The sequence below is a fragment of the Gambusia affinis genome, linkage group LG18 (genome assembly GCF_019740435.1).
Source record: "Gambusia affinis linkage group LG18, SWU_Gaff_1.0, whole genome shotgun sequence".
NCBI classification, from domain to species: Eukaryota; Metazoa; Chordata; class Actinopteri; order Cyprinodontiformes; family Poeciliidae; genus Gambusia; species Gambusia affinis.
This window is the reverse complement of record NC_057885.1, coordinates 18300314-18326993: the sequence shown is the minus strand read 5'-3', so window position 1 is coordinate 18326993 and position 26680 is coordinate 18300314. Positions and strand designations below refer to the sequence as shown.

At 37.4% G+C, this 26680-nt stretch overlaps 1 protein-coding gene across 13 annotated transcripts in view; it reads left to right on the top strand.

Annotated features, from left to right (window-relative positions):
- The window catches only part of mark2b (MAP/microtubule affinity-regulating kinase 2b), a 61781-nt gene extending 36154 nt beyond the window's left edge, over nt 1–25627 (top strand). For 4 of the 13 annotated variants that reach the window (XM_044096796.1, XM_044096798.1, XM_044096793.1 and 1 more), the window contains 7 exons: nt 1730–1824; nt 5938–6078; nt 13238–13504; nt 16392–16418; nt 21521–21559; nt 22068–22177; nt 23132–25627. In XM_044096796.1, coding sequence (XP_043952731.1) covers nt 1730–1824; nt 5938–6078; nt 13238–13504; nt 16392–16418; nt 21521–21559; nt 22068–22177; nt 23132–23481 — 1029 coding nt within the window. In that variant the 3' untranslated portion in view covers nt 23482–25627. The remainder of the gene's footprint in view (nt 1–1729; nt 1825–5937; nt 6079–13237; nt 13505–16391; nt 16419–21520; nt 21560–22067; nt 22178–23131) is intronic. The other 9 variants (XM_044096807.1, XM_044096803.1, XM_044096805.1 and 6 more) reach the window with 7 other exon arrangements.
- Nucleotides 25628–26680: the final 1053 nt, after the last annotated feature.

Sequence of the window (26680 nt, the reverse complement as noted above, 5' to 3'; positions counted from 1 at the left end):
AAAGGATTCAGAACATTTAATGTGTCCGATTAAAATCCTTTCCCTTTTTCGTTTTTTTCCAAATTCATTTGAATAAAATCCAGTCATATGATTCAAATCTAAATCTGAATACAGTCCACTTTTTGGAAACTGTAGAGGATTAATTTATTTTCAAAAGAAAAATAAACAGATTCATACACCAGTATAAGACCCAGATAAAGGAAAAAACACAGAAGCATTGAGTCAGGAATACTTTCTATGGTTCTGTCAATGGCCAGGGATTAAAACAGCTTAAGAACAAAGTAGGGCTGAAACAATTAATTATGATGAATCGCTTATTGAAACGATTGTCAGCTAATTTAGTAATAAAATAATCATTAACTGACTACACAAACTCAAAAAACGCTTACAATAGTACAAACATTTTGCATTTAAGATGAAAACCCTTATTTGTAAATATGTTCTACTAAGAACTCCTCAAGTGGCAATTTTAGTTAAAATTCTGTAAAAATAAAAATTAAAACCTCCTAATAAGCACCTTTTGCATCCAACTGTTTGAAAAAAAATATTCAGCATATCAACCTTAAACTGTATTGATAAGTCAAATAAAATGGGCTGTACTTTTCACATTCAGATTTTGTTTTACCTTCCCGCAAATTCTAAAGCATTTTGGGCAATAAAATGTTTTTTTCTTGAAAAATTTCAATTATTTATTTCCATGTTTTTGTACTGTAAAAGGTTAGCTTAAATTGTTAAATAAAAAATCAGCAGAAAGTGCCAATTTTATTTATCCGATAAATCAATAGAATAAATGATTGCTAAAATAATGAGTAACTGCAGCGTTGGAACAAAACACTGAGCCTGGTATGAGCCAGGAGCAATGTATTCAGAAAGAGAGAGGACAAAATGTTACTGGCAGCAATGGCTCCTTAGCAGCTCTGTCTAAAACAAAAAACTTACTATGGGAAAGGAAAGCAAACACATTAGATAAAGTAAGAGAAACTAAAGTACAGGGCCATGCATACTTTCCATGAAGAGAGGATAGAGTTTTTAGCGGCAATGGTTCTTTCCAATGTAAATCAATAACGGTGTATATCGCAATCGACCCGTGATCAATATCAATCCAGTAGAATATCCAACCATGTAGGCAGACGAAACATTTAGCTCTTCATCCTCTCTCAACTAGCTAAGCAAGGTTGATGGAATCAACCAACTTGCCCACCCTTTGGTTACCTAGCAACAACTCACTTGTCCTTTGGTTACCTAGCAACAACCAGTTTGGTAACTTTGCTCAGCAGCAGTTTCAGGTTTCACCACCGTGTGTCGTAACTGCTTAAAAATAGAAAACAATTTACTTTTTTGAAAATTAGAAAATTTTCTTATTTTTCATTCTGCAACGTGGAGTGAAAACTCAAAGGTCACGCAACCAGTTTGGCAGTATTTCATATATTTTAAACAAAAACCTAATAAATAATTATTGATACTGACTGATATGAAACTCTGATACCGTCACGTTTTTCAGCCTTACCGTTCGGCCGTAAAATAGCCTCTCAGCTGCTTACTTAAGCATTGTGTCCGGTGTAGAAATGCTGTTATTTCTCTGTATCAGTCATTAAGCTGCCATTACCACAGTCCATAACCTCCAGTGTGTTTCAGTGAATTGTATTCCAACATGGAAATGATAAGATTTGGACATGAAAGGCGAGCAGTCACTCTGGTTTTAACATTTCTGTCATCTGTCCGTCTGCAGAATAGCATCCTCTCCACCGGTACCAGCCGCAGTCGGAACTCTCCGCTGGCTGAGAGAGCCACGCTTGGCACTGGCATTCAGAACGGCAAGGACAGGTACACAAACACACCCCACGCTCGCAAAAGAACGAGGTTTCTAGCAGACCACGGTACAAACACCCGCATACAGCAATCAAAAGGCATCCGGTGCCGTTTCCCCCGCCGCTGCACACCGAGCAGGAGCGCGCTCACACCAGTTTGTGAATGAAGCCGCCCCTCAGCCACGTCACTGACTGATCCCCTGACCTTGGCTGGTGCTCTGCAGAGTGCTGCCAGCTGGCGCAGGGAGGGGTTAGCCCTCCTGGACTCCAGAATCAGGCCCTCCTGGGAATTTAGGACAGACCTCCAGTAGATTACAGATTTCCCCCACGTTGCTGACATGGAGGCCCGGCAGTCAGAACGGGGAGTTCGAGGGAACTGGACGGTAAAAGGAATCACAAGTCTATAATATTAGGCTATAAAACCGGCTTCCCATGTTCTTCCTCTGGGATTGGGATACTCCCTCTCATTTTACTCTTTCTAAATTTAGCTCATGCTTCAAACTCTTTCTTCTCAGTTGCTTCAGACTTTTCCAGTTTGGACAAAAAAATAAAAACGTCTTTTGTCTACACTGGAACTGCAAATTGATAATCGAAAGCAAATATTTGCCCAGATCGTCATTAAAATGAGCATTTCCCAACTCATTCATGTCCTCACATGCAGCTCATGCTTAACTAGCCATACGCTTTGTGTGCTTTCTCATGAGCTTTAAACATTAAGCCAAAACATAATCCCAACTGCGACGGTGTTCATGGTTCATAACTGCTTTATTACTGTTCATGTTGTCGTTCTCAAATGACCCCTTTCGGTGCCAGCAGCGCTTTATCTACAGTAGCAGAAATTCAGCTGAAGCTGTGCTCAGGCACTGATGTATCCAAACATTTTTCACAGATTTTTGTCTTCTGATTCAGCGCTGTCTGGTAATGAAGGGCTCATTTCAGAGCTCCTTGCTTTGTTTTTAAAGTCATGTGGGTCTATTAGCTCTGCTAGTTTCTGCTAACATAGTGGTTATCATCTGCTTTGTTTTTGAAGTTGCATTTTTTTGATCATCATTAATGCTTTTGAAGTTTGGGCTTCTTTTTTTTTGTTATTATTTTTACTTGTTTTACTTCTCCCACTGTCTCTCTCTCATCTTTCTCTGTCTCAACTTTTCTAATGTTCTTAATTTGGTCATCTTTTATCTTTGTCTGAGCGCTTATCCCTCTGGACTCCGAGTCTTACTTTTCTCTGACTCCTTTCTTTTGGCTTCCTTTAGTCCTCCTTGTCTTAATATTAATCTTTCGTCCTATTTCTACATACCCTCACTCTCTTTTTGAGATTAGCAGCACTAGTGGAACATTAACCCTCTCCTTAATTTGTGTGGTCTGTGTTTATAGGCTTAAGCAGCTTTAAACATGGTCACAGTAAAAGTACTCCCACTGTCAATTCTAACATTTTTCCTTCATATCAGGACCTAGTAAAATGATCTGGTCTCAACCAAGTGTTGAAGGTATTTAAGTCTAACCTGTATAAAAACACACAACAGCTTTCTTACTTTCAGAATATGAATCAAGATTTAATGTGTTTGAAACTAAATTAAACTCCATTTAGGAGAAACAGCTTAGATATTGTCAATTTCTTGGCAACTATACACAACTATCCAATAGTCCATATTTTTCTACTAGCTGAACAAATTTTTCCTAATTGTTCATCTGAGAAAGTGCTGTTCACAAGTTTGACCGTTTAACATGCTAGCTGGAGCCTGGACTTTATGGCTATGTTCACACAGCAGGCAAATGGGACCCAAATCTGACTTTTTATATATATTCTGATATTTTCTACCCTAAAAAGTCTAATTTGTGCCTCTTCTATATGTGGTACTTAATCAGATACATATCTGATTGTTTTTGAAGCGTTTTTGTAGCCAAAAAGCTCATGTTGGCTTACACTAGCATGTTCAATAAACCTAATCTGTTCATTGAGAACTTTTTAGTTTTGAAGACAAATTAGCTATTATTATGTCCTGATGTGTGAAACTCCAGAAATGAAAGCAGTGCTTTGTTTCGCCAGCCTTGCTAATCCATATCGGAAAGAGAGAATTTCCCCCTCACTGATATCACTCTTTTTTTCTGTGCAATAATCATTTGTTGTTCGACTTTAGTAACTGTGCCTCTTTCTCTCTCTCTCTCTCGAACGATCTCTTTCTCCGTCTCCCTGTGGTACCACTCTGAGAAAAAAAAAAAAAACAAGAACACACACAGTACCCTCACTGTGTGTGTTCTTCTTCTTTCCTTCTCTCACTCACTCTGTGTCCATGTTAACACAAAGTTAGAGCTGTCAGTCATGTGCAGAGCTTAGTAGCATTTTGCTTGCTAATTAACACAGATTTAGTTCAGGGAAGTTAAAGAGGTGGAAACAGAAAATGTTTAGAAAGTCGAGAGTCTGAATCTGTTTTTTCCCTCACGATTAATCAATTAATCGGATAAGAAAAATTATTCATTTGATTTAACCACCTTTTTATGCAATATTAGAAATGCATTAAAGGATGCAAACAAACAAGCAACTAAATTCCTTTTTTAGTTAAGAAAATAAACATTTGATTGCTTAAAGTGCAATAATGTAGCATTTCTTTAGTAAATCCGAACCAGATGATGCTAAAAGTGCAGCTTGAGGAGTTAAAACATATTTACAGACGAAGGTGTTTTTATCTTAAATGCAAAATATTTTTATTTTTTGCACAGTTTTGACTGAATTACTACTCTTAATATGTTGAGGGGTTTTTTCAGCAAATGGCCTACTCCAGCTAACAATTATTCGATCACTAAATTAGTTGAGGATCGTTTCAATAATGATTCATCATGATTAATTGTTTCAGCCCTAATCTGCTGCTTGACATGACGGGAGCGTGAACGCAGATTAAATCTATAATGCAGCCAAGTCAAAGCTTAGACAGTGCAGTCATGCAACACTTGGGCAAATCTAGCTGCTGGTTGCTTTTGCAGTAGATATTTATCAGTAAATGTTAGTTTATGTTCATTTACAGGTGATTCTGCTAAGGTTTTCAGACCCCTTGAAAGAGGCATCATTTATTGCCATAATATATTTAAATTATTGATTTTAAATGAAATAACGACACTGATAGTATGATCAATGCATCAATAAATATCAGTAAATTTAAAAATCTGATTAAATCCAGTTGCTTTGTGCAGCTTGGTGATATAAATAACACGTTTTGAAGTAAGCAGTGCCCTGAAAAAGCCTGAAATATACATTGTAATTTATCATATTCCTTGTCATTATCACTATAGTACCACAAAACATTACAATAATGTTTTGCCCACCCTTGAAACTTTTCACATTTGTTTGGTTACAACAACAAAAAGCATTTCTTTCTGATTTCATGTGGTAATTCAACACAAAGTGGTGGATTTTTGTGACAATTTTGAGTTAAATTGAGTTTACTTAAAACCGAATTGGATCCATTTGTGTTTAGTCATTTCTACTGAGATACGCCCTATAATTGTGCACTGTGTTGGGTTAATGGGAGAAGATTGGAACAAGGTTCAAGGGGTATGAAAATTTTTTTAGAAAGCAAAATGAGTTGTTCAGTTTGTGAACAGCAGGCCTAAACAGTGGGCACAAAGACCGTAAAACAGAGATGTTTTTGTCTCCAAATGTTTTGAGTTTTATTGCTTTGCACATTTCTGTCTCTCTTTGTCTCCATAAATTGCCTTCCTCTGGTGCGACGGCTCTGAATCGTCTAGAAGTTGGTCCTTTGTGTTTTCCTTTATGTGAAAAGATGAAAGCACAAAAAACCTGTTTGATTTTGGTTTCTCCTTTTCTATGGAACCACACAGATGAAAACAATTGAAGACCGACTGTGTTTGTTGCATGCATCTCCTGTCCCTACTCATTTGTTTCTCACTTTCCTCTTTTTTTTATTTTTTATTTTATTTTATTTTTAAACAATAAATGCTGCCTCTAACCATACTCCACCTCACTTCCCCACCCACCCTCACACAAACCCCGCCCGCCTGTGTGTGCAAACGCCCCATGCTGTGTGTGTGAATGTGTTTGGTTGTGTTTCACCGGGCGGGGTGTTCCTCCTCCTCCTCCTCCTCCTCTTCCTCCTTCCCTCCCCTCCTATGCCAGCCTAAACACTCCGGGCTCCCGAGCCTCCACTGCCTCAGCCGCCGCCGTCCTCTCCTCCACGTCCTCACGTCCCCGCCACCAAAAGTCCCTGTCCTCCTCCAATCATCCATGCCCCTCTGACCTGCACGCACCTCGGCCCAGGCAAGTCTTTGCATCGCAGACACACAAACACACATCTTTCTACCTCACACCACTCTTCCTGGAGAGAACACAGAGGAGAGATGAAGATGCAATCTGGGACAAATCTGTGATTTTCCCCCTTGCTAATAATTTTTTAGAGATGCATCGATACAATAGTAACATCTGTATTGGTCCCAGTTAGGGATGCAAACAATTAATTGTTCATTAGATTCAAATTTGTTCCAGTCCATTAACGTAAAACGTCCATTTAGATCTTCTGTTAGTGTTGCAGTTTGGCCTCCATCCAGTAGAGGGCATCACTGGTCATCACTGAAGCCAGTTGACAGAGGAAACAAAGATGGTGGGGCAGATTCTATTTTTGGACACAAAATGCACCTTATGCAGTTTTGTTTTGAAATGTAAACACTTTAACTAATTAGGTTTCACCTTAATTAAAAACAAAAACGGGAACCTAAAAAACGATTAAAAACAAACCTAGAAAACATTATATTTGAGAAATAAGTTTAATCATTTATTCAGTCGCTATCTAAAATGATAAAAAAAAATTTTTTCCTAAATTTGGCTTATTATAAAAACTTTAGCCCTTTGTGTTACGGAAAGACAGTTGATTCTCTTGAAACTAGAGAAAACTCAAGTTTTTAAGAAAATGGCTGCTTATAATTAATCATTACTTGATCGATGAGATCAGTCAACTTTAGATTAACTCATTAATCAATCATTTGCATCCCTATTGAAAAAAAAATTAGATTGGCATTTCAATGTGCCAGTATAAGGGCAGATCTAGTTAGTATAATTCTATGCTGTGTGCTCTGAGTGACGTCACGGTTTAATATTTATTTAACGTTTCATTTATGGTCCCTAGTTGCAGTTTCTGAACCTTTTAAAAGAAGGTTGTTGCACTTTATTTTTTACATGTTTGCATGTTCATTTTCAATATGCTGTGCACTCTGGGGCAGAGTTATGAAATAAATTTGTAATTCAGTATATTTATGTCTGTCTAAAGAAACATTTTAAGTCAATTCAGCGCTGTTTTTCTGTATGGGATTGGTATTGTCCATTACTGCACCTCAGATATCAGTATCGGAAGTGGAAAAAGCGGATCGGTGCATCCCTAATAATTCCCTCTCACTAATGACTTTATCAATCAAAGCAGTTCTTCTTCCTGCTGCTCTGCTTGCATCTTCACACATTCAGCCATGGAATCAAATGGGGAAGACTTTATGTTTCTCTAATGATTTCAGAATGTTTTCATTCAACATTAGCCTCATTGTTGAACAAACAAGATGAAAAACTGCCGTTCTTACCTTCATCTTTACAAGTTAGCAGCCAACCTGTTAGCAGTTGTGACTTTACATGTTTTGTTTTGTTGTTTTTTTTTTTGTTCTTTTTGCCACCATTACAGCATCTCCACATTTTCTAAAACTGGCCATCTCAGACTCGCTGGTTCCCTAGCAACAGCCGGGAACTACACAGTCGAGTTGAGAAAACTGTGCCAGCGTGGGAATGTTGACATGGCTCGCTTTTTTTTTTTCTGCAGCTAAAGAGGCGCTGTCAAATCACACTTTTTACTCGTCAGACCATAACTGAGCAGTCACACGTTTCAGATCAAGCTGAGCAGGTTTTTCTCCACACTCTGCCTCTAACAGGAAGCCTTGATTATTATAGTGATTGGAGAAAAAAGATGTTTCTCCACACATTTAAGGGCTGGTTTTAGTCCAGATGCGAATTTTATACTCAGATTTTAGCTTATATTTCAAAAATAAGGGCATTTTTTAAACACAAATTACATCTTTACATCTACAAAGTAGAAGAAAATTCAAAATACTTCATTAATCTCAGAGGTAAATTACATGTTGTAGCTCTTATTAAACAAGGTACTTCAAGGAGTTGTTGTAGATCCTGATGGCATCTCCTGTAGCAGTCTGTATCACAGCACATTTTACTCAGAAATTGAGAATAAAATGGATCTTCCTTAGAGCTTAATTAGAAGAACCACTTTTTATATATATATCTGTGTGTGTGTAATATTATTAGTGATTGCTGATAAATACCTTTTTAAAAAGGTACAAAAAGAAGTGTTGGTAGATTTTCAGATTGAAACAGTGAAATCTTTATACTATAGATGACTTGTTTTTTTTAATGTTTCTTCAGCACTCTGAATTAACATATGGATCATCTCTTTATCATGTCATGAAGTTATTACAACTGATTTATTTTGGTTTTGCTGAATGATTTTTGTTAAATACTGACATGCTGTTTTTGTATAGAGAGGGCTTTTTTTTGGGTTAAAAAATATTCTGTTCCCCTAATTTGTGTGAAAATTGTTGCAATACATCTTAATCTCAAACAAATTTGCCTGGGAAATCCTACCTCCATTACAAGAACCACCAATCAGACTTTGCTACCTGCTTTCTGTGTCTTGCATCGTCCCGCTGTCGGCTTGCTTCCCAGTGCTTTTCCTTGAGGGCTACTTTGATATTGTTCCTCTAATTTTCCCCAAACCGCTGCCTGTGATTCCCAGCGCGGATCGGGGAAGATCTCGAGCACTTTGGGTGCAGCTGGCTCAAATGTCAGAGTTAAACTTCCTGCAGAGCGAATGTCAAAGTGGCCCTCTGGCTGTGTGTGGTTCTGTCTCGTTCTGTTGCATGCGTCCTTCAGCCCTGAGCTCGGCCTGTTCAGAACCTGGTTGGGAACGCCGGAGAGAAGGTACCACTCAGACACTTGGACTGAACCACGACTCACCAACAGGCAGAACATAATCTGCCCTCTAACTCGTAACATGTCCATTCATCCACAAACTTCCAAAATAACTCGTTTTCTGACCGATTTTCAAGGGAGTTTAGTTTATATTGCTTTTCTTTTTCTCTGGTGTTCTGCTCATAAATGGACAGCCGCAAGTCCAGGGGTAATCTAAACCAGAGGTCAGCGACCTTTCAACCCTGAGAGCCTTTGTGCCTTTGGTCCAACTAAACTAAATTTAATTAGAGCCCGAAAAGCGTCACAATAGAAACAGTCTTTATTGTCACAAAGGGAACATTTGAGTGTAAGGGTTCACATAAAAATAAAGTTTTTGTTGTTGAAAACAAATATATATGTATATGAAGCTTTATAGATCCATAACAATAATAGTAATAATGACATACTCCACATCAATGCAGAGAAAACCGATATGCAGTAACAGCGGGAATGTTAAAAAATTAGTAAGAAAAGAGTTGGTGATGAAACAAATTAGCTTTTAAAAATTTACTTTAAAAAAAAAATAAAATAAAAAATCCTTAAACTTTTACACAAAAGGAATAAATTGGTTTCATTTTATTTTATGCTTTAAATAAATGTTAATGGAAGTTATGGTAAAGTGCAAACTTTGCAACAAAAAGTCAAAAGTTACTTAATGAAAAAAAGATATTTCTTACTCTGTCGGTGTCATTCTTTCTGGAAATGCTCTGCATACATATATTGCATAAAAATAGCAAGCATTTTATTTTAAAGCAGGAATCGTTTAGCATTTTTGACCAAAATCATTAAGAGCTGAACTGGAACGATTTGCTAGTTTTGTCAGTTACTGATTCATTAAGAAAATTTCAATTCTATATTTTAGTTTAGTCGTTTGTTGAATGTTAATCTACACTTGCTTGTTTTGTAAGATAAAACGTTCAATAAATGTAGAAAGAAAAAGTTAAGAGCTACAGGTTGTAGCCTGTAAAGCAGCGTGGTATTCCCCAAATTTTGGGCGGCTGCTCTGACTGCAGTCCTCACACAGAGGCACATTTGTCTTCATTTTTAATTCCTTGTGTCCAGAATAAAAATATTCTGTGTGAAAAGGGACTCCAAGTGCACAGGATGTACAAAACGCCTCCTCTTTGTGTTAATTTTTGCACTTGCAGTCAACACAGCAGCTGATAGCTGCTCATTTGTCTCTCATTTACACAAAAGGAAGTGTGTTATTTTCATTTAATCAAAGCTGTTGATCTGAAGGTTTCTTCGAGAAGCTTTTCGAAAACCTGCGGCGTTTTCTGCATCTGAAGAAATTGTAAACGGTTGGAGAGGTTAAACGGGGTCCAGGAGGAGGAAACGCTGTGTGGCTGCAAAAAAACAGGATGTATAAAAGAGTTGCAAGTTTTTAAAGTCAGAAAGTTACCTGGTTATAACAAGCCTCACTTAAATTATACATTTAGGTCCAATTCACTTTAAATAATATTCAATAAAGAAACCAATTAGATTCAAATAAATCCAAATGATCTAGTTCTGCACAATAAAATTATCTGATTCATATTGAATACCAATTTAATATAAATTAAAACACAGTTCTGTCAAATTCAATTATGTAAGAAAGACCTTACATTAAGCAAGCATGTGGCGACAGGGGGGAGAAATACTTCATTTTAACCGCCGCTTGCTAGTGTTTGAAGAAAAGAAGACGATCCACACACAAAACAAACCAGTGGACCAGGAGTACTTTCTTCTGGGGAAAACAAAAGGATTTCCTCTTGTGAACACACTGTAGGAAAATAAATTGGCTTAACACTGAAATACTGAGTCAGGAAAGAAAAACTCAGTAAAAGAAGTGAAGAGAAACATTGAGCCAGGAGTACTTTCCATGCATGAAATAACAGCTAAATAGCGGTGCTTTCATACGCTTAAAATTAATCCAATAATTGAGGGAAAAAATAAACATATTGCAGCATATTCAGATAATTAATTTTTTTCCCCACCAAATGGCCTTTTTTAACTTTTTATGCTCCAGTTAATGATTAATCAATTACTAAACTACAGACTCTAAAAAGGCCATTGGGTGGAAAAACATTCTGGGGAAAAAAAAAAACGAATAAAAGATTAATGTTGTTGATTAAATCAGAAACTATTTTCGGAGCTATTGCTGTAATCATAATAATGGAGCTGTTGCTGCAAACCTGTGAAGAAAATCAGAATTTTCAAAGTTTTTAAAATTTAAAAAGCTTTGTTGCATTTGGCTACAGACAATAGTGTGATATTAAGTTGCAGCATAAAAATGTCGCCTCAAGACTGATTTAGACTGAAACCACAACAACACGGTATTAATTGCTGCTAGTTGTGACAAAGGCTTCACCAAAGCGGTTAGATCCAGGAAAATGATGATGATGTTAAACTGAATCCGTTATGGAGACACAACAGCAGCTTCATTAAAACGTTTTCCCTGTCGGGTCTTTACAGCTGTCTGCTTGTGACGGGATCAGCTGAGGGTTAATTTGATGCTACATGTAAAGAAAACCTGTAATTGTGCCCGCATTAGAAACGATGCTGCCGCTCCATTAACCTCTGCTTACGCTACATTAGAAACACGGATTCTCTTGATGCTAACACACATTATCTAACCCAACTCGCATCATTTCCATTCACAGAACTCCTCAACTAATCTGCCTGATCCGGCCTGTGTTGTTCACGTTGAGTGTTTTATTTCATCTAACTGATGCTAACCGATGTGCTGACGTTCTTCTCTTGATCTCGGCTCTGGATTGAGCTCTAAGTTTTGTGGAGGGGGCTGGAGAGGACTGCTTCGCTCTCAGACTCGTTATGTAATCTGTCTCTGGCAGAAAGCTGTAGTTATGGGTGACAGCAGAGAGGCTGTGAGGTGATGCAGCTGAGAGCAGCACAGAAACACTGGAGGTGATCCAGATAATCAGTCAGACCTGATTTTTATTCAGTCTGTAACCTCTGAGAAGATAAATTTAGCTAAAGTAATTTAAGGGTTTGTAAAGGTGCTTGAAATCCTTGAAAATGTTTAAATGTAATTCAAAGTGCTTATCAATAAAGTGCAACCTAACGTTTGAGTAAAAACCTAAATTTTGAAAATGTTACAGATGAAACCAGATATTTTTATACACCTAATAAAAAATATTTTTCTTCGCTGTCTAAAGTTAAAACACACAAAATTGCCAAAATTATTTTTCTTTGCTAAATAGCAAGATGTTTTCATAACTTTCTTTGGATATCGTATTTAAGTCTTTAACAATTTTCTATTTTTGGATTGTTTCAGTGTAATCAACATTTATTATTTCTAATATCTCATTGACTTATTAGTCTGTATGATTTAAATCGATATTTGCGGACACTAATCCCCAGATATCGGTATCGGAAGTGAAAGAAGGCGCTTTTCCACCAGCTGGTACGGTCTCTGTCCGTCTCAGCCAGATTCATTTTCCATTAGCAGAACCGACGCGGCTCGACCCAGATGATCTCAGATTATGGTAGCAAGGCTGACCAGGCTACCGCACTGAAACCATTTGATGGACAGCTGATCGCAGCCATTGATTGGCTGGTGATTTAAGTCACTGAAAACTCAAAAACAACCGTTAGCGTTTAGCTTTGGACCGTGGACAAGCCGTCTGACCATGAGTTAGCAGCTAACCGCTAGCAGCTAGCTGCTCTGTAATACGAACAGTAATAAAAAAAGAGAGAAACGGTGCAGATGTGGTCACACCGCAGGAAACACTGGAGCTACATATTAACCTGTGATGTGAATTTTAGTTTTCATGTGGATTAAAAATAATAGTCTATGCTTGGCTGTTGGTTTGTACCTTTTGTCTGCATTACCTAAGTAGAAAAGGTTGCATATTTAAAAAATAAAGTGCCATAATGTACATATGGTGCAACACTCATTATGTTTGGGCCAGCAATGAATTTGTACAAGACAAAAGGAAATATCTGGGTTTATTTTAGTCCATCAGAACCAGAGGTTCTCCATGGTTTGTTGACCACATCCCGCCCACCGTAACGAGGAACGGAGCGTATAACGGAAAAGCTCACTACCTGCTTAAGACCGAACCGCACTTTGACCGGTCAGAGCGCGACACGTGCCAGTGGAAAAGCGTCTAAAGTGGATCTGTGCATCCACAGGGAAACATGCGAAGCTTTAGCTCAGCTTTAGTGTGAAAGTTTCCTCAGACTGAAGATCACAACTGTGTGCCTGTGAGTCGCTGACCTGACGTGACTTCATCAGAATATTGACTGTAAAACCAAAGTGAAAGGATTTCCAATGTTTTTCTAACTTGTTTGTCTTCCACATCCTCGTTTTTCAGCTTTAAATTCTGTTCATCACCTCCCACTTTTCTCCCTTATCACACCACTTTCCCTTTTTTTTCCTCCTCCCCCGTTTTTCCCCCCCCTTTCTTCTCCTCTGCAGTGCCGTGCCTCAACGGCCGCCCGGTGCCTCCCCGTCTGCCCACAACATCAGCAGCTCGACCGTGTCTGACCGCACCAACTTCCCCAGAGGCGGGGTCATCCGCAGCACGTTCCACGCGGGCCAGCAGCGCGGCGCCCGCGACCAGCAGGGCTCCGCCTACCCCGGCGGGCCCGCGTCCCCGTCCCTGTCGCACGGCAACAGCCAGGCCCGGCGGGGCCACGGTGCCACGGGGATTTTCAGCAAGTTCACATCCAAGTTTGTACGAAAGTGAGTAGTCGTCGTCGATAGATGAGCAGGTTGAGGTTCGTCTCTGTTTGCAGCTTTAGAGGAAGGAAGGATCAGAGGAAGGAAGTGAAGCAGGAAGGATGTTGAGTAGGTTTACAGGCAGCGAAGTTATATTGGTGGTCGTTATCGTTGGTATTTAAGCACCAGTTGAAGACGGCTGAGGCGAGATGGTGCTTTACAAGCTATTTAACAGGCCAGTTTCCTGCCAGAATCCCAGCACTCTGCACCGACAGCTCCACAGCTCTGCTTAGGTGAAAAAGGAAAGTGGAAAGCAGCAGCTGCTCTGTAATCTGGGTTGGAGCTGCTCTCACCAGCCAGTCATTTTGGTTGTGGTCCAATTTCTTTGGCATTTTGTTTTATGCAGTTGTAGAGGATTTACCATAGAGACTGAAGTGTTTTTTTTTCTCTTTAAACTAGAAACATATTGTTTGTCATTAAGTTGTTGATTTTGACTATTTAAAGCTCACAAGACAAAGAACAAATTAATACACGTAGTGAATCTGCAGCTGCTTGAGTCGACATTCACAAAAATGTCCTGCTAACAATAATAAAGGCACTGACTTTTATTATAGCATTAAAATCAGAATTATAGGAACATGGATATTTAAAGCAATACAAAGAGAAGATCCATTTCTGTTTTGTTTCTTTAAGGCAGTAATATTTTATTATTTCAAATGTAGAAGCATTGAAAAGAAATAAATCAGCTTAATCGTAATAAATGATAAACTATATGAATTTATTAAAAATCTACTGAATATCAAATAATTACATGAAATTGTTAATAATGCCTGCAATTATTATTTTTTGTGTAGTTACATATGAATTTACAAATATTAGTGGTTCTAGGGTTTGAAATAATTACAAAAACATCAGCAGATTGGATAATCTAAAAAAAATAATTAATGCAAATGGAAAATATGTGTGAATAATCATAAAGAATGAATAGTAAATATGTTAAAAAATAAAATTCAACAAAATTACATCTGAACCTGAAAATAAAATAATTATACTAGTAATAATGTTGTAGCTGTAATATAGAAACAATGAGTGGTGATAGTATTATTGATTATAATAATATAAATGAGCAGCTCTAAAAACAAAACTAAATTACCTTAAATCCATTAAATTAATGTGAAAAATAGTGTAACTTTATAACTCCTAAAAAAATTAATACCTAATAAATAATAGTGATAAATAGGATGACACTGAGATAACATAAAAATTATAATGTAATATTAGTGGCTATAATATTAACCAATATAAAAATAATATTTATTTGAAATAAATATTATTTTTATATGTATAAATCAAAAATATATATTTATATAAACACATAATTTAAGAATATTGATGTTATAATATAAATAAATCTAAAATAATAAAAGTAGGTAAAAAAAAAAAGTGTAATAAAAACAAATATTAAGATAAGCAAGTTACTGTTAACTAGAAATACCAAATATTTGATTTTACATAAAGTCAAAGTTTGACACCAGGCCTAAAGGTTCTCTGGTTTTACTGTTTTCATCCTTAAAGGAATATAAATTAATCATTTTCTTCCAGATTTGTCAATTTTATCATTCAGGAGTTTCTGCGTTTTGTTCGCGTTTCGTCCTCATGGAAACAAACCGTGTGTGTTTGTGTGTACGAGGAGGAGACGGAGGTACAGCCGCTCTCCAAGCCTCCCACTCAGCGTATCCATGGTTACGCCGGAGATATCGTTTCTCCTACCACTATAAATACCGCTAGTGGGGACACCTTGACACACATGCTCACACACAAACCGGTCAGGAAAGCAGGAAATTGTGGCACCCAACCATTACCGCCATGCTTGTTCCGGAGTCTCTGTCTGCGTGTTTACAGATGAAGTTGTTGCTTAACCGTCTCTGTGTGTTTTTTTTTTATGGGAATGTTTTTGTTCTCTGCTGCACGGTTGACCTTCTCACATCACAAATGCTCAACTTCAGGAATAACCAGGACGGCTGCGTTATGTGGAGGAGAGTTTCATCTCACTTAGTTGAGGCAGAGCGGACAGAGTGTTGGGGCCAATCCAAGAAAATAATAAAGGAAGAAAATTAGGAGAAAATTAGCAGAATGAAGTCGTAAAATCATGAGAATAAAGTCGTAAAATTGAGAATGATGCCAAAAAATTAAGAATAGTCATTTTGCGAAAATAAACTTGCATCAGAATAATGTCATAGTTTTGAGGGTAAAACTTTATTCTTGCAATGTTACATATTACAAGAATAAAGTTGAAGTAATACAAAATTAAAATGGTAGTATTACAAGAAAATAAAGAAATTCAATTACAAGAATAAAGTTAGAAAATAAATAGAATAATCAAATAAACTTGTACGAGAATATCATCATAGTTTTACGACAATAAAGACGTACAAAATAAAAACAAAATATGAAAATAAAGTTGTGGCGTCACAAGAATACAATAAAATAACAACTTTATTCTCGTAATATAGACTCTATTCTTTTATTATTCCAACTTTATACTCATATAACTGACATTATTCTTGTAATTTTATTACTTTATTCTCATATTAATATTATGACTTGAAATCATGTTTCTTCATAACTTAATTTTTACAGTTTCATTCGGTCAGCTTGGCCCTAAAACTCCGTCGTAGGTTTTAGATTTTCCCTCAGACGTCCTTTTAAATCCCTCTAACAGCATTGGTTCACCTTTAACCTCTTTATGCAGCAATACTGATGTTTTTGTCTGTTCATCTTTTAAATTTTTCATTTTTTTTTATCCTGAAGACAGTTGATCTTTTTTTTACAGTAAAGTTGTAAATGCGTACGTTTTATACATCCAATTTTTTTTGTCTTTCTTTCTTTATCCCTCTTTTGTTTTTTGTAGAAATCTCTCATTCAGGTTTCCAAGAAGGTAGGCAACAAACCTGACGTTAAACATAACCCCTTGATATATTTTTACACATATATTTTCCTCTTTATATATATTACACATATATATATTTATTCCCTTTATTTTTTTGGTGTTTTTGTGCAGCTTTTTTGTTCGGATCTTCCTTTTGTTGCCTTCCTATTTTTCTGTGGTTTGGCCCCTTTTTCCCCCTGAGTTTGAGTGCCGTGTTTTGGCCAGATTTTATTTATTTTTATTTTTCTTACTAACATCCCTGTCACTCACCAAGCCCTCATCATGCAGTATAACACTTCACCTCTCTTCCTCTTCGTCCTGCCACCGTCCTTCCCATCCACCTCATCCTCGCCCCCCCATCCTGTTTACCATCCGGCTGGAATGTGTGAAAGCTCAGGTCGTCTGCAAAAATCCCAGATTTAAGACCAAACCTCTGCCTTCCTAGATGTGAAAACATTTTCTCTTGAAAATCCAAAAGCAAGGAGAAATAAAAACAGATTATTGTTGATTTTGCTTTTTTTGTCACAAACATTTCAGATCATATAGAAAACATTAATATCAGATATAGATAAGTCAACAGAAACTGATTTGATTTATTGAAAAGATAACCTGACTCCCATTTGGAAATATAATCATCCCCATCTTGTTATATTGTGAATTTGTCACATTCAGAAGCCCTAAGCAGTCATGATGGCTGCCTGGCCTGTAAAGTCACAAAATCACTTCAACGGAGCCTGAAGGATAAGAAAAAGGCAACAGCAGCAAGTCATGCCCCTGATCTATAGAAGTGGAAAGATTAAAACTAGATCCGTCAGTCTGGAGAGGATTACAAGACCATTTCTACGTTTTTGGGACTCGTATTGTCCCTGCAGTCTAACATGCCGGTGGTGGTGGGAATCATCGGTTAAATGTCCTTTAAGTGCCTCACAATCACACCAACAATCATGAGACTGTAGCGTCTCGTACAGGACACAGGAAATGACACAAAAACCTCTGTAATGTTAACAAAAATGGAGTAACATCAGATTTTAGGGGTTGTGGGATTACTCTTGTGTCTTTGGTAACTGATCATGAGCCATTTATCCTGCTAGCGCTAAACTCACAATAGTTCAGGTTGGATTTACCCAGAATGCCCTCCACTACAGCCCACTCTGGTATTGACCCGTTGCAACTACGTCACCTAATCACATCAAGGCGCCATAATGGACGTCAGAAGTGTTAAACGGATCAACTTTGATTGTTTTCCCAGGTTGTTTATGCCAGTATAGCCAGTCAAGCTAACATTTCTGGCTATAGAAAACGGTATTTACAAAAGTTGGAAATGGCTACCTTCGAAACTGACCAAAACCTTCTCTCACCTGATGTTCGCCTTTCATCAGAGCAGACTTAAAAGCGAACAAAAGATAAATTTTTCCGTACACGTTTAGCTACATGACAGCTGGACAATTTCTAATGATTATCAACCAAAATGCAACACTTGATTGCATCTTACTAGTCTCAATAAGTATATGAACGTTGATCTTTTTGCCTTGTAAAAAGCGTTCACTCCAAATTTGCAGTAACACCAAGGGTTAATTGAAGGCTGCTGTCCATCACCGTCTTCTTTAAAAATTTACAATAAAATCCAATTTAATGCACCATATGGCCGTTTTGACAAAGAAATCAACTAAATAAAATTGATGTTAAGTTATAAACGTCATCTGCAGGAGCTTGTAGATTGTTTTCTCGTCTGTCCAATATTACAAATGGTCAGTATTTCACATGAGGATTAAAACTGGGGCAGAGTTCACTTCAAGCAAACCCAGAACTGAGTTCACTGTTTAGTTTCACCTTTCCCCAAACAAACCGGACTTTCTAGGCAAACGAACTAAAGTTTAATTTAAGCGGGCTTATCAGGGCCGGTGTGAATTCACACTAAGGTTTAGGGTTAATTACTTTGTCACATATGAGCATGGATAGTTTTTCCCTTTTATATTTACTCATTTCATCTTTGTTAGAATTTGTTGTATGATCTGAAAAATTGTGACCATAAAAAGCAATCTCTTTGAGGATCAAACGTTTGTTTTTTGTTTTTTTTCCCCCTCAGCACTTTATGATAGTAGATAGTACTGTGACCTTTCCCCGCAGCATTTATTAATGCTCCTTTAATCCAAGCTAACTCCTTCAAACCATCGCCCATCACATCCCTGTGCCTTAATCAGCTTAGATAGCGACGCCGGGTCGTCCTGGCTTGTTTTCAGCTCTGGTCGGTTTGGCAGAGGAGAGGACCCAGGAGGGACGGGTCTGCAGTGCCTTCAGGCTTTTCCTCCCGTAACATTCATCTCTGTTCTCACTCACTCCTGGCATTGGCTCTCTAACATCAACAGCAGCAGCAACAGACCTGGATGGCTTTGAGCAACTGTGGCTGGAAAAAAAACAACTTTTTTTATCTCTTCATTTAAACATGTGGATCTACTCGCTCACACCTTTTCACATGTTTGTGTTCATTGGAAATGCAAAAAGCATGTCAAGAGAAGTTGTTCACCCCTTGCATTGGTTTGTTTCAGCCAGCAGGTAGAGCAATGCCAAGGCTTTGTGCGGGACACTGCTCCACCTGCTGGTCAGAGCTTGTATTACATGTTGTGTCTGCGTTAACATGAGATCATTTCAGTATCTAAAACGATGTTTATTCTGTTGCTGGGAGAACAGCTTTAAGCTGTTTTTAAATAGATTTAAAAAGAATAATTTTACAGCTTTCTCTCCCATACTTTCATTTGAAACATATCTTTAGAGTCGGATACATATATTGGCTTTCAGTTAGGATGTTGAAAAGCCTTAAAATAAATGCAGCTTTTATAAACTTTGATTTTTGTACATGCATGTACTCTAACTTTATACTTTAAATTTCTTAAGCTCACTTGAGTTTCTATAAATTTAATCATTAACAATATTTGAATCAGATTTGTCGTAGATGGGTAAAGCTACGTTCACACGGCAGGAAAACCTTTTCATAACAATCTGAACGGCAGAATTTTGATCTTTTCTCCACAAAAAGTTGGATTTTCCCCTCTTCCAAATGTGGTGAAAATCCAAAAGTCAGATACATGCACGATTGTTTTCAAAGAGCCTGCAGTCGCATTTTATCCCACTGTTACGTGAAAAACGTGAGACGTGCGTCGTAATTCAGAACCCAAAAAAGCCAGATGAAAATTATAAGTTTAAAATTATGAAAGAAGTCGCGCATCACATCACTCTTAGCTCTGACTACACATCCAATCAGATTGGAGATGAAACGCAGTCGCTTCTCGTCGTACTTTCTTTTTTTACTAACTTATTTAGCTCCCAGTGCTAAATAAACTTTAAAGTCAATTAATAATCAGCCATCTTTGTCTCCAGACATAAATCCATTAGAAACAAGATAACTGAGCAGAAAGTCAGTCTGTTCTAAATGTTTGATAAAATTTTTAACACAAATTAAATAGATCCTTAGCAGACTTCTGCAGAACATTTACAGCAACACATCTTAGTAATTAATCCTTAAATTGTTCACCTTTCTCTACTGAATAAATGGGGTTTTTTTCTGAGGTTCTGCTGCAGTAAAAGCTGAATTTATTTTAAAGCTTTCAACACGTTTTTTTTCTCAAGGTGTGGGGCAATAAATGTTGCTGGTGGTGTTTAAAATATAAAATATAATATTTCTCGTTACTAAGCCACCAGGAATCGGTTTCAGACGTCAAACTGTTGGATGTGTCTCTCCCATCGTCCTGATCTCTGTCTTTGTCTCTCCATTCAGTTTGTCCTCCGTGTTTTCTGTCCCGTCTGCTGCTGTGAGCGCGGATGGTGTGTGTGTGTGTGTGTGTGTGTGTGTGTGTGTGTGTGTGTGTGTGTGTGTGTGTGTGTGTGTGTGTGTTAGACTGTGTGTAGGTCCAATGTGTTACTAACACAAGTTGGTTTAACCTCCAGTTCTGGGGTCATTCATGCTCCTAACGTCGCCCCCTCATCATGCCGCCCTGGTTGCTCCACCCCTCATCCAAAGAGCCTCTCACTTGGTCCAACTTATTATCTCACTTATTCACTTTTTAATTAAAGTGTTTTAAACGAGTTAAACGTAATTAAAAGCATTTCTAGGATGTGTGAAGCTGCTCTAGTTGAGAAAAAGTCCCATCTTGATATTTTTATATTCTTAAAAACGGGACAGTGAAAACATTTTACTTTAGATTTGCAGAAATAAAACATCACTTCCTGTTTGCATTTTGATTCTGTGAAACAGCTGAGCTCCTGACTCAAAACAAAAAAAACTTCTTCTTCTTTTAAATAAAGCATCGCTTAAAGAAACTCTCAAACTGACAAAAATACAGTCGGTGCTCTCATATTAGGCAATTTATTTTTAATAAATAAAACTGAGAGCTCAAAAGGTAGCTTTTTTGTTTTTAGTTCTCATTTTTAAAAAATGCTGACTGCGAACCCAAAGATCAGATGAGATATTTTTAAGAAATGTGATTTTATGAGAAGCTTTGAGGTTCATTCAAAACTTCCTGCATTGATTTAAAAACGTTAGAAAATATTATTGCATTTAAAAACCTCAATCTTAAAATCCTGAACTTTTTGTCAAAGTGGGCTACAAATAATCAACTAACAAACATAATTTTTAAAAACTAAAATCGCCAGAAATGTTGTAATTTTTAAAATATTACTTTACCTGCTCATTAATAAGGTTAACATGAATTATTTAAACTTTTTTGTAGTGAACAGGATCCAAAACGTCAAATGTTTCTATTAAATGAAAAGCTTCCAATTTGCTTAATATTTTTGGGTTTGATTGGAGAAAATGTAAAAATATTTTGTCTAGCCATTTGTTTAATTTAAATAATTGTATAAAATTATTTAATCCATTTACAACAGTTTGAAATAAAAACATTTTTCCTGCCTGTAATCCAAAGAAACTCTAACTGATAAATGTTGAAAATAAAAAGTCGATGGTTGGTCTGGAGCATTCAGGACGGCATGGTGAAGAAAACAATGTTTGTTTTTCACTATTATTATTATTATTATTTTGTAATTATCTATGAGAACCTGAATGTTTCCCCCAAACACTTGAGCAAAAACTAAACTTGTGTTGATTTTTTTCCGAGGAGTTCGTATGAGGGAGAGGGTCGGGATGAGGGCAGCAGGTGAGACACAGAGCGACCCGACCGCAGATTAAATAATCCCTCAGATTGTAGCAAAATTCCTGTTAATCAGTAGACGACCGCCTGGGAGAGGGGGGCTGTAATTGGTTGGTGATGGTGATTCCGGTGTCCAATCAGGGGGCTGCGGCCATTTTTAGCGGTAGAGAGAGAGTGACAGCGATGGCGTGGAGGGTGAGCTGCATGGTCATGAGTGTGTGGGAGAGTGGGGGGAAAAAAATCACATTTAGGCTCCAAAATGTGTGTTTGTGTGCAACAACTGGTCAAAAACCCAGAGAGCGCCACGATGCACACCAACACACACGGATGAGCGTTAAAGTTGATCTTCATCATCCACACATCCTCATCGGTTTTGCTTCTCCTCCATGTTTCCCACCTGCTCCTTGTTCTGACTTCACTTTTTTACGGTTTTCCTCTTAAATCTTAAACTTTCCTCTCTTTTCTCCTTCCTCCTCTCCGTCTTTCCCTTCCTCCCTCCCGTCGCTCCTCACAGATCCGTGCTGAGCAGTACTGTAGACAAGTCGGAGAAAACCTCCGGCGGCGTTCTCTCCTCCTCTTCCAACAACGACGAGAACAACTCCTCGCCCGGCTCCGGAAACACCGGTGGGTGACGAAATACCAATCAATCATTTCACAAAATATCGAATAAAACCATAAACAATTGTTGGGCTGCATGGAGTTAAAGTTTTATCCTGATATTTGGTGGTGATTGCATCACTGAGGGTGTCTCGGCAATTTTACCCCACAAACACAAATACTGCTCTTGGAAAACGTTCCCATTGGAAACGGGAAAAATTATACACTGTATTTTCAGATTTATTGGTATTTATTTTTACATTCATTGAACAAATATTATAGAAAATAATAAAACTATCAATCCTGACAGTAAATTTGGGAGGTTTTTAGAGATTATCAGAAATTTCCCAGAAAAAAAAACAAACAAAAATTATTTTTTTTTTTTTCTGAAATTTTTATATTAATATCAGAAAGTCCTAGAAATTTTTTTTGAGATTTCTGAGTTTAAAGAGTTAAATTTGTGAGAAGGAACTCAGAAATTGAGATTAATCTCAGAAGTTTCCTAGAAAAAAAGGGGAATTTCTGATTTCCAAAAGGTCAAAATTTTCAAGGAAAATTTCAGAAATTGTTTAGATTGTCAAAGTTTCTATTAAAAAACTTGAAAATCTGAGTTTTAAGTCAAACATTTAGAAAAAGAAAGCCTAAATTTTTTTTATTATTCTCAGAAATTTTATAGAAATAAAAAAATTTCAAATATCAAAAATTTTGAAAGTCAGGAAATTTTCAGAAGTTTTTACATTTTTTACTTATGAAATTTAAAAATTGGCCAGTTTTTTTTTTTTTTTTTTTTCAAAAAAGATTTCTAAACTCAAAATTTTAAATTTTTTCTGACCAAAATGTACACCTTTTTTTTTCTGTCTGTAATGACCCTAAAAACGCCGCTGTAGAAAGACGTTTATTCATGGTTTGTCCAAGAAAAAAAAACTAAAAAAAACAAAAAAGAAAGTGAAACGTTGTTGTTGTTCCTTGGTCCGCCTGCAGGTGGCACCGGCACGCCTCCGGCCAACGCCAGCCAGAAGGACGCTGCCAAGCCGCGCTCGCTGCGCTTCACCTGGTCCATGAAGACCACGTCGTCCATGGAGCCCACGGAGATGATGCGCGAGATCCGCAAGGTGCTCGACTCCAACAGCTGCGAGTACGAGCTGCGCGAGCGCTACATGCTGCTGTGCATGTCGGGCAACCCGGCGCACGACGACTTCGTCCAGTGGGAGATGGAGGTGTGCAAGCTGCCGCGGCTCTCCCTCAACGGCGTGCGCTTCAAGCGGATCTCGGGAACGTCCATGGCCTTCAAGAACATTGCTTCAAAGATCGCCAACGAGCTGAAACTGTGAGCGGCGGCGGGCTGATGCCGGCGGCGGGGGGCGGGATCACTTTAAAAACATGATTGTTGTCTAGACTACAGTCTGAAGCATAGGGCTGCCGGTTCTGAGACCTGCAGACGGAGAAGATGGCCGCCATCTTCTGCTGAGACGTTCCACTCTTCTGCATGTCTGATTCTTCTCTGTTTTTTCGTTAGGAGGCACTTTGATCACTCGGACCACTCCAGTTTTTCCTCCTTGTATTTATTCGGTTTCTGCACGGTTCTGCTGTCGGGCGGTTCTGGTGGGGAAAGCGATCTTTTGAGCCTTATTTTGCTGGTGAGTTCGGTTCGGGTTCTGCTCCGACTCGTTCTGACAAGCGAACGGACCCTGTCCCCGTCCTGCCGCCTTCGTTTTCTCCCCGCCTTCGGCACAAACACTTCCGAACTCTCACCTTTCTCACTCCGTTTTGGTTTCTCTGCTGCCACCATCTTTACGTATGTTTTCTTTTTTTTCTTTTTTTTTTAAAAAGGCTTATAATAAATGACGGGGCGTTATGGCCGTGCTAAGAAAACAAAAGTAAAATTACAACAAAGTCGTAGTATTACCAAAATTGCCATATTATGAGAACTCGTACAAAAAGTCCAAATATTACAAGATTAAGTCGTAGTATTACGAAAAAAAGTTGAGAATTTGTGCAAAAATAGTCGTAAGAATTCGCACATAAAGTTGTATTACAAGAATAAAACCGTAGTATTACGAAAATAGCCATTATGAGAATTCGTACAAAAAGTTGTAGTATTATGAGAATTAAGTTGTAATATTATGACTTAATTCTCAAGAGTTCACATATTATTACAACTTTACTTTCATAATTACTTTATTTTCGTAATATTATGAATTTATTCTCGTAATAATACTTTATTTTATTGCATTACAACTTTTCTTGTGATATTTCAGCTTCATTCTCAATATATTACGACTTTATTTTTGGAATTTAATTTTTTTTCTCAGCATGGCTCTAATAATCCGTCGTCGTAAGAGTTGTGCACTGGAACAAGATGGGGAGGATTTTACGTTGCCTTTTGTAGAAGAATTTAAATCGGGGGGAGGGGGGTCATTTCCTCGTCCTCGTCCGATTTATTTGTGCCCCTGGAATCCCTGCTCACCTCTGATTGGTTGGTTGTTTTCACACCTTCATCTCCAGAATGTCAGCCTCTTCCTCTTCCTCCCTCTTGTTGAGCGTCCCAAAGAGCAAACTCACAGGAAGTCGTTTTTGTTTTTTTTTTACTTTTGGAGGATGAGTGTTATAGAAGATCACTGGAAACGACGAGAAAAAAAAAAGATAGTTGACGACGAATGGTGAATTATTTTCTTCTACCTTTTTTTTTTTTTTTTATTTGATAATATATTTTTGTGTCGTTGAAATTATTGGGGATTTGTACAGATTTGTGCGGGCAGGGGGGGGGGAATTTGGATCATATCATTGCTGCCTTTTTGTTTTTGTTTTCGGGTGTACTGCACCTTTAACAGATTAACACCGACCCTCCCTGGATTATTGACCTATTTAATGATGGTGGTGGTGGTGATGATGACTACTGCTGGTTTTTTATTTTTATTATTTTTACTCTGTTAAAGAAGGCGTTTTGTTGGTCCAGAATGGCTTGAAGCAGATAGAGAAAGTTTACTTTCTCGGAAAAAGAATAAAAAAACTAAAAAGAAGAAGAACACCCAAGCGGACTCTGGTTTGCGTTTGACGCTTTAGCTTCAGAAATAAAGTCGGATCAGTGAGGAGAAGCCTGTTAGTCGAATCTAACTCAACACTTTTCCTTTCAGCTTTTAATACGTCAGTTTCTCTAAAATCATTGTATTAAGGTGCTGGGTGTTGGATTCTAATTATTATTATTATTATTCAGCCAGTTGCTGTTATATTATCTCTTTCAGGGTTGATTTTTATTTTGCATTATTTTCGTTTTACATTGCTGTAATTTACATTGATTTTAAATGTGTTTTGAGGAAAGTGTAACTGTAGTGGTGGGATTACTTTTTGTTCTTTTTTTTGTTTTCCTCTGGGGAGGGACGATCAGCTCCTTAAGAAAATGTATTTGTTTTTGTTTTTTTGTGCAGACGACATAATGAAAAATTACAATGATAGTAATAAAACAATGATATAATGATGGCCTGACTCCGCTCTGCTGCCGCCGCTTTGCCTCCCCAGGTGGCGAACGAGAGGATCGTCTCAGGTAACGTAGCAGAATTTGTTAAACTAAAACTTAAAATGTTTCAGATCGAGAAAGAAATTTAAGTTAAAAAATTCAATATGGAAGAGTAAAGCTACTAACTACTGTTTAAAATTTATGAAAATGAAAATTACTTCAAACATCTTGTGGCTACACTGCAGCAGTATCCAATCATACGGATGTAAAGTTGAGTGGAAGGAAAAGGTGCAACACAAGGAATTCTAATTTTTATTCATTAAAAAATTTTATTTTGAATTTTTCATACATCAAAGTTAACAGAAATTAACATCTGTTTTATACATCCTTTCAGTTTTTTCTTCCACTGAACTTTTTGAGTTTCTATACTTGAACTATATAATTGATTACTAAATTAGTTGCCAATTATTTTAAAAAATTTATTTATCACAATTGGTTCATTTCTATTTATTAAACCTAAACCCAATATGGAAAAGTAATTGGTTGCACCTGTGAATGCCCTGCTTACAATTTATTAAAATATTAGATTATTGCATAAAACCCTCAAATTATTTTCAAAAATGACTCCAGCAGCACAGGCGTATTGATGGAAAGTTGAGTGAAAAGAAAAACTGATTCACAAGCTAACTTTGGATTTTCATAAATTTTATATCGAAGTGAACAGAAATAAATCTGTTGCTTTTGTACCACTTTCTATTGCAGTTCTTTCTTCCACTCAACTTCCCAATAATATGCAACATATTTTTGCAATAAAAATTATTTTTATACTTTGAACATTGCTGATTCACATGAGCCATCTGCTTCCTCATAAAGAAAGCCCAGGCCATCACATGGCCACCACCATGCTTCACCTTGTTGGATGTCTCTTTCTGAAATGCAGTCAGATTTACACCCAAACCTCCCACTTTGTTTCAAATGTTTCCCCAAACAAGAAGTTTTTGGCAGATAAGAGACACTTTTTATTTTTTATTGATCTTCAGTAGTTTGGACCTTCAATCTCTCCCTCTGAGGTTATT